This window comes from Podospora pseudoanserina, chromosome 1 (genome assembly GCF_035222485.1).
Source record: "Podospora pseudoanserina strain CBS 124.78 chromosome 1, whole genome shotgun sequence".
NCBI lineage: Eukaryota > Fungi > Ascomycota > Sordariomycetes > Sordariales > Podosporaceae > Podospora > Podospora pseudoanserina.
In genome coordinates this window covers 2,241,946-2,257,076 of record NC_085920.1, presented here as the reverse complement: position 1 = coordinate 2,257,076, position 15,131 = coordinate 2,241,946, and the positions used below count along the sequence as shown (strand labels likewise).

At 50.6% G+C, this 15,131-nt stretch overlaps 7 protein-coding genes across 7 annotated transcripts; 3 read left to right on the top strand and 4 right to left on the bottom strand.

Moving 5' to 3' along the window:
- Positions 1 to 288: 288 nt before the first annotated feature.
- On the bottom strand, positions 289 to 3,063 carry QC764_106320 (uncharacterized protein; the record flags this gene model as incomplete). Its single annotated transcript, XM_062941880.1, has 2 exons — positions 1,682 to 3,063; positions 289 to 1,614 (listed from the first exon to the last, which is right to left on the bottom strand). The coding sequence occupies exons 1-2, from the start codon at positions 1,790 to 1,792 to the stop codon at positions 289 to 291; spliced, it is 1,437 nt and encodes a 478-aa protein (XP_062804786.1). The 5' UTR covers positions 1,793 to 3,063.
- Positions 576 to 5,280, top strand: QC764_106310 (uncharacterized protein; the record flags this gene model as incomplete). Its single annotated transcript, XM_062941879.1, has 4 exons — positions 576 to 4,479; positions 4,538 to 4,712; positions 4,773 to 4,943; positions 5,002 to 5,280. Exons 1-4 carry the CDS (start codon positions 4,250 to 4,252, stop codon positions 5,278 to 5,280), a joined length of 855 nt encoding a protein of 284 aa, XP_062804785.1. The 5' UTR covers positions 576 to 4,249.
- A 947-nt stretch (positions 5,281 to 6,227) lies between these two features.
- QC764_106300 (uncharacterized protein) lies at positions 6,228 to 6,908 on the top strand (the record flags this gene model as incomplete). The annotated part of the gene is made up of 3 exons (XM_062941878.1): positions 6,228 to 6,477; positions 6,531 to 6,711; positions 6,770 to 6,908. The coding sequence occupies 3 exons, from the start codon at positions 6,228 to 6,230 to the stop codon at positions 6,906 to 6,908; spliced, it is 570 nt and encodes a 189-aa protein (XP_062804784.1).
- Positions 6,909 to 7,757: 849 nt separating this feature from the next.
- Positions 7,758 to 8,612, top strand: QC764_106290 (uncharacterized protein; the record flags this gene model as incomplete). Its single annotated transcript, XM_062941877.1, has 1 exon — positions 7,758 to 8,612. One exon carries the CDS (start codon positions 7,758 to 7,760, stop codon positions 8,610 to 8,612), a length of 855 nt encoding a protein of 284 aa, XP_062804783.1.
- QC764_106280 (uncharacterized protein) lies at positions 8,459 to 10,683 on the bottom strand. The gene is made up of 8 exons (XM_062941876.1): positions 10,487 to 10,683; positions 10,380 to 10,432; positions 10,285 to 10,310; positions 10,056 to 10,228; positions 9,659 to 9,996; positions 9,265 to 9,591; positions 9,103 to 9,192; positions 8,459 to 9,046 (listed from the first exon to the last, which is right to left on the bottom strand). Exons 1-8 carry the CDS (start codon positions 10,521 to 10,523, stop codon positions 8,744 to 8,746), a joined length of 1,347 nt encoding a protein of 448 aa, XP_062804782.1. The 5' UTR covers positions 10,524 to 10,683; the 3' UTR covers positions 8,459 to 8,743.
- A 596-nt stretch (positions 10,684 to 11,279) lies between these two features.
- QC764_106270 (uncharacterized protein) lies at positions 11,280 to 12,264 on the bottom strand (the record flags this gene model as incomplete). The annotated part of the gene is given in 3 exon segments (XM_062941875.1): positions 11,280 to 11,595; positions 11,684 to 12,205; positions 12,214 to 12,264. Coding segments are annotated over 3 exon segments (699 nt in total). The 3' UTR covers positions 11,280 to 11,469.
- Positions 12,265 to 13,110: 846 nt separating this feature from the next.
- On the bottom strand, positions 13,111 to 14,059 carry QC764_106265 (uncharacterized protein). The gene is made up of 3 exons (XM_062941874.1): positions 13,888 to 14,059; positions 13,498 to 13,834; positions 13,111 to 13,407 (listed from the first exon to the last, which is right to left on the bottom strand). Exons 1-3 carry the CDS (start codon positions 13,962 to 13,964, stop codon positions 13,282 to 13,284), a joined length of 540 nt encoding a protein of 179 aa, XP_062804780.1. The 5' UTR covers positions 13,965 to 14,059; the 3' UTR covers positions 13,111 to 13,281.
- Positions 14,060 to 15,131: the final 1,072 nt, after the last annotated feature.

The window sequence follows — 15,131 nt, the reverse complement described above, 5'->3', positions numbered from 1 at the left end:
CACGAGCGCCTGTCGATTGCCACTATCCTCTGCTTCGACAAGTCTTCTTTTATAACCAAGTACCTATATACAGTCCACCTCCATCTCAGTCACCCTCGCAACTTGCCCTTGTCAGAATTAATCCAAGGAACTCTCCTATATAAAAGCCAGAACCAACAGAACTCCGTGCCAAATCATCTGATATTCGTTCGTCATGCCAAATTCCAAAGCCAAAGGGTCCAAAAAGGTACGTGTACATCCAATCTCTGGGTATCCAAAATACTCAGTCACATCCAATGCTTATTGTTCTCATGGTCTCGCGCTCGACGGTTCAATAACGATCTGGGGCACCTGGCTCAGTCTCAACCCTGGCCGACCTGTAGGCTCTTGGTCTTCCTGAGCCTGTGCGGCGAGGTCCTGAATGGCTGCCGACAGTCGGTTGCTGCGTGCCCTGGCTGGTCCGGGGCCTGGATAGTCTGGGGGTGGCTCGTTGAAGGGGCTGTTCCTGCCCGATAAGGCTGATACCCCAGAATTGCGACGTGAGTGCCCAGGCGTGATGTCGTCCAAGCTCACTTCGTCATAGTCGGGCGGTGGCATTCCAAAGTCGGCCAGGTCTGCGGTATCGATCATCTCGGGACTCGACCCAGCTCTTGGGGTGGCCATTGCGCTCGGTACCCGTGGTGTGTTTGCTCCAGAGTTTGCTCTCGACCGGGTTGATAATCCTGCGCTTGGCAAACCAGCACTTGGTAACCCGGCGCTGGTTAATCCTGCGCTATTTAAGCTGTAGGCGCTTCCTCCTGTCGTCAAGCTCGGTGTGTTTGGGCGGTTCGTCGTGTCGATACTGAGAGTCGCAGCACTGTGACTCCTGTCACGCCTCAGCAGGAGGCTCTCTGGTTGGGTGGACGCCCCGATACTCGCGGCATCGCTGAGAAGACCAATCCGTTCGCTGTCGGTACTATTCGCCCGGATCCTAGTCCCATCTGCCCTTGCAACTCCCAAGTCGCCATACGCGACAGTACTCACCGCTCGCGCTCTCGTTTCCTTCAACCGCTCGTGCTCGTTCCTCAGCTCCTCGATTTCCACCGTGTTTATCGCCGCCACGCTTCGACCCCGTTCCCTCAACTCCCGCATAGCTACCACATCGTTCGCCTCGCGCGCTTCCCGTCGTAACCGCCGCCTCTCCTCGCGATCGGCTAGTTGTCGACGTCTTGCCGCCCGAATCTGATAGAGAGCTTCCATTTCCTGTTCGCGCAACTCCTCCTCTTGCTCGGCCGTCGGCATCTCGACGACAACATCAATACCATCGCGCTCGCCCTCCCTGCCCAGAACCTGCTCGTTTTCTGTCGCTTTGGGTCGGTACACTGGCAATGTCATAACGCTGCGAACTGATGTGGACCGATCGACCGCCGCCAAGTTGTTGTTGGTGGTGCCATTCTGTGCTTGTGCGCCAGCCAATGCGTCCTCCAGGTTATCCTGGGCCTCTCTATTGATCTGTCGAGTTGTCGGAGAGTCGTCCTCTCGCTCTGTTGGTTTGTACTTCCCGCCTCGAGGTCCAAGGCATTTTCTCCAGAGGGACCGGGTGCAGAAGTATATGATGATGAGGGCAAAGATGCCACCGAGAACAGCGCCTACGATCTGAAGATGGCGGAGACGGTAAGAATGAGACTAAAGAATCAAGGCTGTTTGGGTGGGAAAAGCCTACCTGTGCTTCTTTGGAAGGCTGCTCCCTGGTTTTCCGAGAAAGCAATCTGCGAGATTCATCTTGACCGACTGGCAGCGTTACAAAGATCGGTATTCGAAGCTGCGGAGGCATCCTCCACTATTTTTTCAGTCTCCAAGCGAACCGAGTGAGCCCAACAGTGATACACGGTACAGCAGAATATCCAAAAAGAAACGTCGTCGATTATGCCTTGCTACGAGATGCAAAGGGTGCTCCGCATTGTACTCGTTCCCGAAGTTGCGTCTCTCCGATCCAAAAAGCTCGTGCCTAGCGGATGGTTCGCTCTCAGCTCAGCTCCCACAAGGCGGATTCGTCAACAATGGCTTGGCTCTTGATGCGGGGAATCGGTGTTACCCCAGACCAAAGCGGAGGAAGTCTTGGGTGAGGCGGACGTTGACGTTATTGATGAACTGGCCGTCCTGGTGAACCAGTGAACCAAAGCAGGTCAACAGAATGAAGAATGGCGATGAGGAGTCGACAGAAACCGAAAAGCGCAATCCAAACCGGCGGCAAAGGGTTGGGTGCTTTCATCTGCGACAACAAGGCACCTGCAAGCCAAGGCTGGATGCTCATTGCGGTAAGGCTGGGCTGAAAATGCACAGGGGCTGGCCACTTAACGCACCGTGGCCCCTGTTCCGCGCCGTTCACGCCTCGACCGAGGGCCCAGATTTCCCCACGTTGCTGTCTCACACAGCAACTGGAACCTCTGTTCTGGGCTGTCCGTTGGTGATGGTAACCGGGCCGTTGAATTGCATCTCGGAAGTGTGCCAACGGCGCTTATCTCTCTGCGTTACTCGCCATGAACGTCTCACATCAGATTCCAATGTTGGGTCGAATTGAGGAGGGAAGATACGATATCTTTGACTCTTTGTACGATTGATTGACCGACCCGGATTTCCTCAGGCGGGGGCAGGGTACACCTCGTGTTTGCTCGCCCGCAGCTACCGCTCGCGATGGGGTCAGGTAACCCTCATCCAACTCTGGCTCCGGCCGTCACTACATAAGGTACAATGACTGTGCATGCAGGTTTGTCAAAGGCAATGTCGATCTCGCTTCAGCCCAGTTCTGTTTCAGCTTCTGTACGATTTCAAGGCACCTCAGTTTCACCAACAATGCCTGCCGTTTCTGCGAACTCAAAATCAAAAGCCTCATTTTTTTCTTCACTTATTATCCAGATCTCAGAGTTGGAGAACCAGCCGCCGATGATGCGCCAAGTCCGGCGCTAGCATCACTGCTAGGGAAATCCCGACAACGCTAAATCTGTTTCCCAGCCACAGACATCGACAACAATCAACAACACCGATGGAGACTTGGAGAAAATGGAGATGTTTTTGTTGTCATGAGAACGGGTTTGTGGAAACTGACAACCGGCAAAAGGCTTCCAATGCTACCTCACCACATCTGCGAGAGCTGGACGATCACGGCATCATCGTCGCAAGCGGGGGTTGGAAGGACCTCTGCCGTGTGGCTGGGCCGCTGAATAGCATCCATCCTCTCACAGCGTGAGAGAGAACCTGAGGGCGACTTTGCCATTGACAGCGCCACAGCACAGCAGAGGATCTCCACAACATGTATCACGTATCGAAACTTCCATCTGGATCTTTTCGTCGTTGAAGAAGCCGCCTTTCTGCCAGGTCTCACAAAGCCTGATCACTGATCGACATCTCACCATATTCTGGTGTCCCTGACAGTCTGGAAGGCAGGCAGGTCTCAGATCACACACCATCATCTGTTGAAAGTGGTCAGCCCGGGCAGGCGATGAGATTTTCCTTGTGGCCCATCCTTCACGGCCGCCCGGCAGTGATCCCAACCCAGAGTCGTGGGACCGATGTGAGCTTCATCCATCATCAGATGGTGACATTGACCCCAACCGAACACCAGGTTGCAGTGAACGGAACTTGGTCAGACCAGTTGCGGCGCGGTCGGCTGCCAGCCAATGGCACTATATACACACACCCGCCACGTCGGCAAGGCCGTTGGGTTTTTGGGTATCTACAGATTACACCAAACCGTTGCAATGGGGGCTATCCGTAGGTCCAGGACCTAGTTTCAACCCCTTTCCGCTTCATGGTATTGACAGCAGGATCGACTGTGTTCTTTGACAAGTTTTGCCGAGTCAGAACTTGCTCTCATCAAATGTCCCAGCAGGGGGTTGCGTGGCCTGTGGATCTTGGGCGCGTGGTGACAGTTCACTTCAATCCCTCTGTGGTATGATAATTAGTGAGAGGCTTGTGAAAGCGTATTGTAATGTTTCACGTCGACCTAGATCTCACTTGTACATTGACAGACTTTACACTGTGCTCACTTCGCATACGGCCGGTTACAGGGCCAGCATTAAAATCAAGCACTGTGAAGCCGGTGCCGACAGCCCAGCACCGAACCCCACCTTTCCCGAATGCGGCCGATTTCAGGGACCGGGCGGCCGGATCGGCAGGTGGGGCCCACCAATATCTCGGCTTGTTAGCACATGCCATTGCATCATCCCTCAAAGCCGGGAGCTTTGAAAGCCAGCATCAACATCAACCCATGTGAATCCCCTCAGTTGTTAACATGCGTGGAGTTGTGTCTTGTTTGCCCGTGAAACCTGCATTGTTATATCGTCAGCCGAGCACCTCATCTTCTTCCAGTTTGAAATTTGTTGTCAGAACCCCGCCAAACCAATTACAGCCGAGGTTGTTAACACCAACACTGTTCAACCAACAGAGGTCGCTGTATTCCAAGATGGCGACTCCAACCGCACCAGAGGATCCAATTGTGAAGGCGTTGCAAGAGTTCACTACGTATGTACTCATACCATAGCATACCATCTCTGGAATATAGTCCCTCTGACACCTCTAGTTGTGACGTCTCCGACGCCTTGATCAAGCTCAAGTACCGCAATGGCGGGTTCCTATCCGGGCTGACGATGTGGTCCCCTCAGAGACAGGACGGGGATACAAAGATTGTTGGGCCAGCGTATACGGTCCAATATGTCCCGCTGGACGATCCTAGGCCGAAGCATCCGAGTCATTATGTTAGTTTTTTTCCTTTGGCTTGTGTTGGAGGAGAGGAGGGTTGCTAATATGTCAAGTAGATCGACTCTGTCCCTGCGGGAGCGGTTATCTTTGTTTCTTGCCCTCCCAAGACTCCAAATGCAGTTTATGGTGGATTGATGAGCACGAGGGCGAAGGCGAGTGGTGCCGTGGGGAGTGTGATTGATGGACGGTTTAGAGATTTGCAGGAGCAGAGGGGGCTGGGGTTTCCGGTATATATATTGGGCTCACTGTTTTGTGATAGAGGGGCGATTGCTAATAGTGTGACAGATCTTTGCAAGGGATGTCGGAACAGCGCCTCCTGCTGAGTTGCTCAAGGTGGCGGCGGTCAATGTGCCAGTCAAACTGCAGACTGATGAGCAGGACATGACGATCAGGCCGGGGGATTACCTCATTGGTGATGTGAATGGGGTTGTGGTGCTGCCCAAGGAGTTGGCGGAGCAGGCGATTCCGCTGATGAAGAAGCAGGTGGAGGCGGATGAGAAGATGGCGGTGGAGATTGCGAAGGGGATGAGCTTTTCGGAGGCGAGTAAGTTGTTTAGGCTTTGAGCTCGGCCTAAGTATTGGGGTGAGTCTTTGGTCAGAATATCTGGTGGGTACATGACCTCGAGGTGCTAATAGATCTTTTCTGGCGGTAGCTAGAATCTTAGCATGCAATAGGTATCATAGACTCATGCAGATTCATGTCGGTTGGACTTTCCTTTCAGCAGCTTTAACTTAAAGCCAAGAATATCTCCTCACGCCAAATGCCAACTCATATCTCCGCGACAACATAACCGCCTTGGAAGCCGTGAGCCAGGCCCGGTAGAAGCCATATCGTAAGCTGCAGTTCTAACCGAGTAGGCCTCTACTGGCCATTCACAAGGGGCGTGTATGATTACACCATTGCAACCCCCTTGGGAGCCTTGGCTAGACGGGATGTGGGATATTCGGATGCCACCGTTATGTCCGAATGATTCCAAATCCCGTCATATAGGCAGACCATCTCGGGAGTCCGGTTGCTGGTACGGTCCCGTTCATAAGTCGTACAGCAGATTTATAGTGCTTTCCCGCGGCGGTTATATTGATATTGCGGCTCCTGGCGAGATAGGCACCGCGCCCATTCGTCCCGGCGAAGAAGTATACCCCTGCTTGGCAGTCAAATGTTCGGAGAACTTATCCATACAGCCGGGAGAAATCCCACCACGCAGCGCTTCTCGGCCGGACAATTCATCACGACAGTTCGGAGTTGATCCAATCGCTTAGGTACTGAGTGTCCGGACCCCCAATCCTAGGATATTGGAGTGCAGTTGCTATCATTGGATAAGGGGGCAAGATGCGGTTCGTGGATGGGGGGGTTATATAAGGGAGAGGAAGGGGTTCCCTGGTCATGGAGAAGCTATCCACCTCTGGGTAACTCTTCTCTGCCGTTCCCCGGATCTTATTAGAGACTCTCCCGGTCCTTGGGCCTTGGTTCTGCTTTGTTATACCGTCTTCGGGAAAGAAATCGATCCACAATGCAGCTGTCTTCTGTTTTGAGCCTCCTGGCTGTTGGCACGCTGGCAGCGGCCCAGGCTTCCAACAACGTCACGACTGGTAAGCTGGGTGATGCTCGGCCGGTGAGGAACAACCCCGTCATTGGTGAGGTTTGGATCGCCGAGTTCGACTCGGAAACCGTCAAGGGCACCTTCAAGGCTGTCGCTGCCCAGATCGGCATCAACTACACCATTGATATTACCGGCTTGCCAGAGGAGAACGGACCTTACAGTATGCGTGTTGCTCCTGAACGACAAGTGATAACAGGCACTGATGAGATCTAGACTACCACATCCACGTCCGCGCTGTTCCCGAAAACGGCACATGCGCCGATACGGGCGCTCATCTCGACTCATACGTGCGTGGCCAGGAACCGCCTTGTGAGGCTTCGCTGCCTGCGACTTGCGAGGTCGGCGATCTGTCTGGGAAGTATGGCAAGGTTGCTGGGGGCCATATTCAGAAGGAGTAAGTGTTCAATCAGGCTTGCCGAGTGGAAATTGACATACTGATTGTGGTGGTGCAGATTCCATGATCCATACACTGCCACCAACATCATCCAGCTTGGGTATATTGGTAATCGTGCGGTTGTTTTCCATGATAAGAGTTCGGCGAGGGTTGCTTGCGCCAACATCAAGAAGGCGCCGGTTGCTGCGACTCCTTGAATTATGGCAGGTTAGAACGAGGAGAAATTGGACATTTTGCATACATCTGGTCGTAGACGGTGGAGGCTCTATGCGGTAGGGGTACATAGAAACCGGGGTGCGATGAGTTCGAGGTCGATAAACAGTCAAAATGAAAGAATCAGTATTCTGAATGGGTTGAGGCACATGCTGCTGTTCTTTCTGTTGGTCCTGAGTAAGGTCATGCCAGCTGATAAGGGATGAATACGCCAACAATTCACGGCTTTTCTTTGCTGACTTTGACTTGGAAAAGTTTTGAAAGATTCCCAATACCACCCGGTAGGTGCTCGCCTTATCAGCAATCCGACGACTCATCCAATTGAAAATCCCGATGATAGCTACCACATGCTGCAAAACGTCTCCAACATGAAGACCCAAGTGACTTTTGTAAGTCAGATGGTACCTAGTTGGCTACTTAATTAAGTATTTCCCCCCACTCGATAGTTCCACATGTTACAAGCCAGAGAAAGAGCAAACACTTTGTATGGTACGTTATGCCTTGCTGCCTTGTGATCGACCTTAGGGCACCGCCCACCTTAGCCACCCCTGCAAAAGAACACAAATTTCAAATGAGCAGCTGGCAGTTTTTTTTGGCTGTCATCTGATACAGATGAGAGGTTTGCCAGGAATGGTGAGCCTATACAGTTTGTTCGACCTCCTGACCTCCATTTGCGTGTGACAGCGGCATCTGTTCAACTTTTTGTATGACTGATTACCTAGGGCTGTTTTCGAATATTTCTATCTCGAAACCCTTAACTTTTCCCTCGACTCCCACACAGAAAAGAAACCGCCTCTAGATACCCATCAGGTTGACATACAACGACCAAAATAATGGCCTCTACATCTACACCACCCAACCTCCCCAACTACTCCAAAAGTTATCTCCCCAAGAGAGCGCAAATCCCCCCTCTCAAAGTCTACCCACCTCCCCAGCTCCCAGAGCCGCACAATGAACTCCTCCCGCTCAGCTACGAGCTCCACCAAGACAACACTCCAGCAAAACGCGTCCTGCTCCTCATCCCAACCATGAACGCCGACAAAGGCCAACTCATGGAAACCCAGTTCCGGAAGCGTCTCCCACATAACACGGAAATTTACTGCCTTGGCTTTGAGGGCGCGTCCTCAGGCGTGGGTGAGCAGCCCTACAACGAAGCGGGAATGACCGGAGCGTTCAACAGGATTGAACATGGCATGATCCTGAACCGAGTAAGTCCTCAGATAATCGAGTTAGTTGTCAAGCGCCGTATCACAACCATCATCTACGCGGCTATCGAGAGCTTTATTACTAGGCCTGGTTGGCCCCCTGCTAGACCTGGGGAGGGCGCTATCAAGGAGCCGGTGGATTACGCTTATATTGTGTTGTACAACCCCGTGACGGGTGTGGTGAAGACGGGGGTGTCCGAGGGGGTGGAGGTGCCGAGGGCGTATTGTAAGGAGGCGCAAAAGTACGGGTTTAGTGACCCGGTTAATGAGGACTTGAACAAAACGTTTGGGGGGGAGAAGGGGCAGAGGGAGGTGCCTGAGGAGGCTGTGGGGAACCATGGAAAGGTTACGGTCGGGGAGATTATGGCGGCGAATATTCGGGATCTGGACAAGAGGAACTGGCAGAAGCTTCTGACGAATGAAAAGGCATGCCGGTATAGGTTGATAGAGGATACGTTGGAGAAGATGGATATTCCGTGGTAAGGGAAACTCACCATGCCTGGGTGTATTGTTGTCATATAAGGGACCCCTAGGTACACGAAATACAAATCAGCCTAGGTAACCACTCCTATGAGAATCTGTCTAACCAAATACTAGATGAAACTCTTTCAACATCAAAAAGTACGAACATTTTTACCAACAACATGACCCATCTCCGTGCCCTCCTCCTTCACCATCTGCTCCTTCGTGTTCCCAGCCGCCCTCCACAACCCCTTCCACCCCTGATCTTCTAATGTCCATTTCTTCACTCGTTTCCAACCAGCAACAATAGCATCACTGTTTCCGAGCCACACCCTCCAAAGAATAACAATGAGGATCGTCGCCGGGAGGGTGGTGACCCAATAAATCCACATTTTCCCCGATACCTGCCACTCCCCGTCATCGCCGTAGTTGAAAAAGGTTGTGCTGAAGAGGGACTGATTTTGTTAGTTAATAAGCGTGGTTTAGCTTGAAGGGATGGGAGGGGGCTTACGGAGAAGAATGTTGCTGGGAGGAAGACCATGGTGAGGAGGGCTATGCTCTTGAGGACCGAGTTGTCTTGCATGGTGAGGTTGTTGAAGGCCTGTTTGGATTTTTGGTCAGTGGAAAGTTTCTTGATGCTATATGCCTCCAATGTGGACAAGGCTCAGCTGACCGTGTTGATCTCATTCTTGAGTCGTTCCCTGTTACTGTCGGCCCGTAGTTTCAAGTTTTTGAGTAAAGAGATTTGGAATTGTGCATATTGGATGGCCTGGTCTTTGTAAGTTTGTGTCAAGTGAGTTGGGGTTGTCGCCTCTCTGGAAGCAGAAGTGGCTGCTGCCATGGGAGGAGGCCGGGATGGGAAAGAGTCGTGAACCATCATTCGGCATCTTTGCAAGTCTTTGAGGGTGTCAATGGTCGCTTCAAGAACTTCCGAGGAATGGATGGCGTGACGGGACATCTCGTGGACCTCACTGAAGATGGCGCCGGTTCGCATGCGACTCTGCAGGAGAAACAGACTGTCAGCCATGGGGATAATATATGGTCGTCTATTGATAAGAGGCACCCACCTTCTCCATTTGACGGACCGGGTCTCGGATCCGCCAGACAGAGATGTCGGAATACACGATTATCTGATCGATGAGACTGGTGTGCATTGCCAAGGGATCGTGAAAGTTGATTTGCCCCGATAGTGACGCTTTTTGAAGAAGGCAAATAAGTTGCTCAGGGAAGTCCGAAGGTGTGTCGACAATTAAAACCTGGTGCTTGTCTGGGTAGTCCCATCGGGTAAAAATAGTTGTTTCGAACCAATTGTAGCCTTTCTCGCCACTGGTGGCGTACTCGGGGAGGTTGTCATGGGCTTCCTCGACTTTTTGGACCATTTTCATGAGGACGCGGAACCATGTTGCTTAACAGCTCATCAGCTGGGGGGCAAGACGAAGGAACAAAAGAGAAGGGGCAAGTTACTAAGTCCGATCATGCGCTTTTGGGAGGAGGTCTCGTCATAGGTTACCTGGCTGCCAAAGAAGCCATTCAGGTCAAAACAGGTCTTAGTGCCAACAAAAGCAGGGACTTGGAAATGCTCTAGAGCTCGGTCGCGACGTGAGCCTATCTCGGGGTAGTTGTTATGGTCTAGGAAGCTGGAATGGAGTTTAGACACCATGTTGCTATCATGGAAAAATATGGGAGCACTCACACATAACACTGCTGGGGAAGATTTATCTGGGAGGTTTTGGTTAGCTCACCCAAACACTCGACAGTGGCATCAAATGAGACAGAAGATTGACTTACACTTTCGGGGCTAAAATTAGATGTGCTTGTTGTCCATTCCCTCCCTCCCAGGGCTTGAGGCAAATCAGTACCCGAGCCCAGCCATCCTTCAGGTCACGACTACTTACAGGGCTGGAGTATTCTCATTTTTGGGTTCAATGTCATGTTTTGTCTATCACCGGTCCTCAATGACAACCATGCGAGATAGCCACAATCAGACAAGTGTTATTCATTGAAAATGGCGAACAAGGTTGACTTGTTCTAAAATGAAGGTTTTAAATGAATGTTTTCATACGTACGTTCTCCTCAGCTGGCCGACGATTTCAGATGGCAAAGTGGGACGAGAGATGAGGCTCTTTCTGCACTGCCCAGTGGCAGCGCAGCTTATAGTGGTAGCAAGTAGCCTATCGTAACAGGCCACAGTATGTCGGGCAACCTTGCGGATGCACATATCATGCGGGCAAAGGTCCCCTGCAATGAGAAGCTAGGCATGCAGTTGCATACATCAAAAAGTCAACCATCAAATATCGCCCTGGGTCGTCGTCTTGTGTGGATGTTTTATTGATGGTTACCGATTCAAGGCAGGCACAAGCAATAAATCACATAAGCTAAGTTAGGTTGAACTCGTAGCCTTTGGTTTGGATTGTGCAGTGGTAGTTCAGTGGGTTCATTAATCACAGTCAACAGCAAGTTGAATTCTGACAGTTGGCAAGGTGGAATGCTTGGCAGAAGGAAGGTGGCCAGCATCTTGGACATCAACCTGACCGTGTGTCAGGTGCACCCAAGTGGCAACCTGAAAGCAGCACGAATTCAGTTTTCCTGACTGGGCAGTTTTACAAAGGGAATTACTCGGGACGAGGCCGAGGAGACGTGACTGTCTACAACAGCATTGAGAAGCAGGCGACCATGGAGGTAAACTGGCAAGACATCCCACAACTGTGAAGAGAAGGAAACCGGAAAAATGACAACACCCACATGTCAGATGGTAACGAATTTCATCCGACAAAATAACCCAATTTCTAGATAAAGAAGTATTGAAAATCCAAAAGACCAGAATTGAACGAAAAGCAAACCGGTTATACTCCAGTCCACATAAAACATGTTTTGCACATCAGGTGTCAATGACACTGCTGAATTCTGCGATGACGGCATCAATAGAATTCATGAAGAGGACCAGATTACGTTCGATCTCGACTGCCCGGGCAGGGACATAATTTCGAACTTTGTAGTAGAATGGCTAAAAGAATTTCGAGAGTCAGCATGAAACAGACAGCTACCAAAAATCAGGAAGAAGGGAGGGACAGGAAGTGAGAGTGGAAAAATACCTGAGACTCCACTTTCAGATTCCTCAAAGCCGTGAGGGTTGCAGACCCAAGGCCCGGGATAGTGCACGGGTTGGCGGTACTCGCTGTAGATAGCCTGCTGAACGCCCCGGTGATCTCGATGGTCCCTTTGGCCACGTAGCTATCAATCTCCTTTCCAGCCTCTTCCTCGGCCGGAATGGTGGCATTGAGTGGTTCAAGGGTGACGACGGCCCGCGAAGTCTTCAGAAAGTTTGCCGTAACTCGATCCAGAATAGGAATGACTTTTGCTAATGGTCCCGTCCCGAAGAGAGTGTACAGGAGACAACTGAGGTCATTGACCTGCCCCACTTCTCTTCGGAGCTCTAGTGCATCAGTCCAGTAATTGTAGACCCTTGTGATGGTGTCTTGGGCTTCGGGTGGTGCCTGTGCTGAGACGCTTACAGCGGTGATGGCGGAGATCAAAAGGGTTGAAAATTGAACCATCTTGAGGTTTTTTGATGTGAAAGAAAAAAAAAACGCACGGCGTGCTGGCTTAAGAATACCCTACTGACAAAAGAAGAAGGCATAGAAACAGGTAAGTCCAGGTATTTATTGTTGGCCATCTTCGAGATCCATCGGGCGTCTGGTTATCCATCAGTCAGGTAAGGTGATACAAGAAGCATCATCCGAGACTTCTCGTTTCCGACGCCTCTGGGGACCGAAGACGCCCCAGATCTTCACGATCGGAATTGAAGCTGCAAATCAGTTTTCGAGAGGGGGTGGAGGGGTGTGAGAAGCCTTGGTCATGTTCGCCATTTTTTTCGGCAAGACAACTCGACGTTCATCCAAATGGGACTCACCACACCCGGTTGTTGAACTTGATTGTAGGAAGCAGTATAACTTTTGTGCATGTAGATTGCCTTACTTACATGTAACTCCATTCGGACGTCCCTTACCCGAAATCACGGATGGGACTTGGAGCTTCAGGACCCAAGGCCATCTTACCCTGTGGGATTCAAGATTCCCAGGACAATGGTAAGGTCAAGGATTTGCAGGTGCGTTAGACAAATTCAGCCCAAACCAAGCCTAGTCTCATACTTCGCCCGACTTGCTTAGGTGCTTACATCCAGGGAGAGCTCTGACTCTGATTGCATCATCTGGCATTAGCTAAGTGAGGGTTGTTATATGTTGCGTTTTTACAACAATCGCCTATGATACTGTTCTCATAGGTACTTCATATTCGCCTGGCTATCTTTCTTACCCTCGTCCAAAAAGAAAAATGACGCCCAGGAGAATTGTAGATAGACTAACGCTATTCTACATACGTCAATATGCAAGATACCTAGGTACGGTGACTGGGACCATTTACATCACGAGAGGTTTCGGTGTATTGCTATGATGTATCAAGAATGAAACCAGCCAACCCACAGCGTAAGATTAGATTTTAATAGGGCCTCTCAAATAAGAGCTTGCAAATTGGTTTTTTAAAAGATAAGTTGGAAGATTGTCTGTATATATCGAAACCAGCAAGCGCTAGGCACTGTGGGAACCAGGACGATACAGCCTCTCGATGTCAACATGCACCGACTGACCACCTCCTCCCCACAGGTCAGTATCGGCATTGCCTGGCTCCTTTCCTGCTAGAATTCTATAATATTATCGGGTGCCTCGATCGCAGCATCAATGCCGGAATTGAATGAAAGGTATGCCCGTTGTAGACCAGGTTGTCCAATGGGGTTGTAGTTAATGATGACAAAGTAATATGTCTAAGATGAAGGTTTAAAGCAAGAGTCAGTAATCTCCAAGGTAAGGTACTACGTGTAGACACCAAAGACAGCGGGGAATTTAAAACTCACAACAGCAGCCTGCTTCAACTCCTTCAATGCCGTGCTAATGTCTTTACCAATAGCAGGGGCTACCTCGCACAGGTTGGTGGCCCCACCACCATTAGCAATCACTTGAAATGCATCACGCAATGCGTTGGTTGCTCTGCCGACGTTGTTCTCAATGTCGTTGCCCGTTGTCACTTTGGTTGGGTCCTCTGGATCGAGCGCCGGCTTGAATTTGCTGATCTCGATACCTTCGGCGAAATCATCGGCAAGCTCGTTCAGGATAGGGACGATCTTAGCGTAGGCGCCCATGTTGAGACGATATAGAACACAGCTCAAACTGTAGATGCGCTGGGCTTCGTCTCTGAGGCGAACAGAAGCAACCCTGTGTATGAATCGGTGCTGTCCAAAACGTACTCTGCACCGGCCATTGACTGTGCGGAGATTCCCACAGCGGCAATAGCTGAAAGCAGTAGCAACATGAGGCGGGCCATTTTTGTTTGTATACAGCAATTTGAAAGATTTGACGACTGATGTTTCGCAGGAAACCTGATAAGTTGACTATACTAAGCTACCTGCTTATGTTGAATGATGACGTCTCTTCATAGATGTTTCTTTCGGTGTCGGCAACAAGATATCCGTTCTGCAAAAAGGTAGTTGAAGCTCCTGCCCTCATCCGAAACTTCCCACTTCCGATATCATCACTCCAAATCAATGGTGCAACACCAAGTAAGCCACACAAGTCATAATCAAGGCCAATTATCTGTGCAGTCTGGATCTCTATGATCAAGTGGTTGCTTATCCCAAGTGGAATGTGCAATGTGGTGGGAATTCAAGCATTCAGCAGCCGTGACACTTCTCCCACGCACGATGATCCTTCTTTCCGCTTTTCAATTCTGGTCTCAACTTCCGTAAATCGAACTCTACCTCTCTCGCGAAGAGGCGATTGCTCAACAGACTAATAGATCACTCGTAATCAAGTATCACAAAAGCCGCCACCGACTCACTTAAGCGAGAAAAAGCCAGCCGTGAGTTGGTTGGTTCGGCACGAAAGTAGGCATGTAGATGTCACTGACAGAAGAGGTTTGTACAGCATTACCGGCTTAGACATTACTAGCGAAATAACATGGAAGTCAGGACAGTTTTGTGTTCTAAAACCAGTCAGTATCCATGCGTCTTTATCACCCCCCTTTGCCGTCGGGAGGTCAGCCATCGGTTTATTGTACCATTATGAGGCCCTATACAACAAGAAAATATCAACATCCTCGATGATGTTGGCTGCAAGACCGCAGGAACCTTTCCATGTCCAGCTGGGGTTCTCTATGGATTTCTCATCGGTGCACGAAAGTATCTGTGAAGACTCAGCCAAACGTAGATGTGAACTTCCCTCAAGACATCACTCATCCCCTTTCCAAGGTTTGGGGCAACAAAACAGAGATTAATCAAGCCTCCTAGCTCGATCATGGCATCCAAAGCGTCGTTCACTTGGAGAGTTGCTCTGCCAATATAAGTCAAGATAGCTCAGCGGTCATAGCCGCCAGGTCAGTCTTATTGAGTGGCTGACGCCCTTCGATTTTCGGCCCGAATTCTAGGTACCTGGCAGTTATCGCACCATGAAAGACACTTCGGAGCGAAAGTCCCGCCTGAGGTAACACAGACTG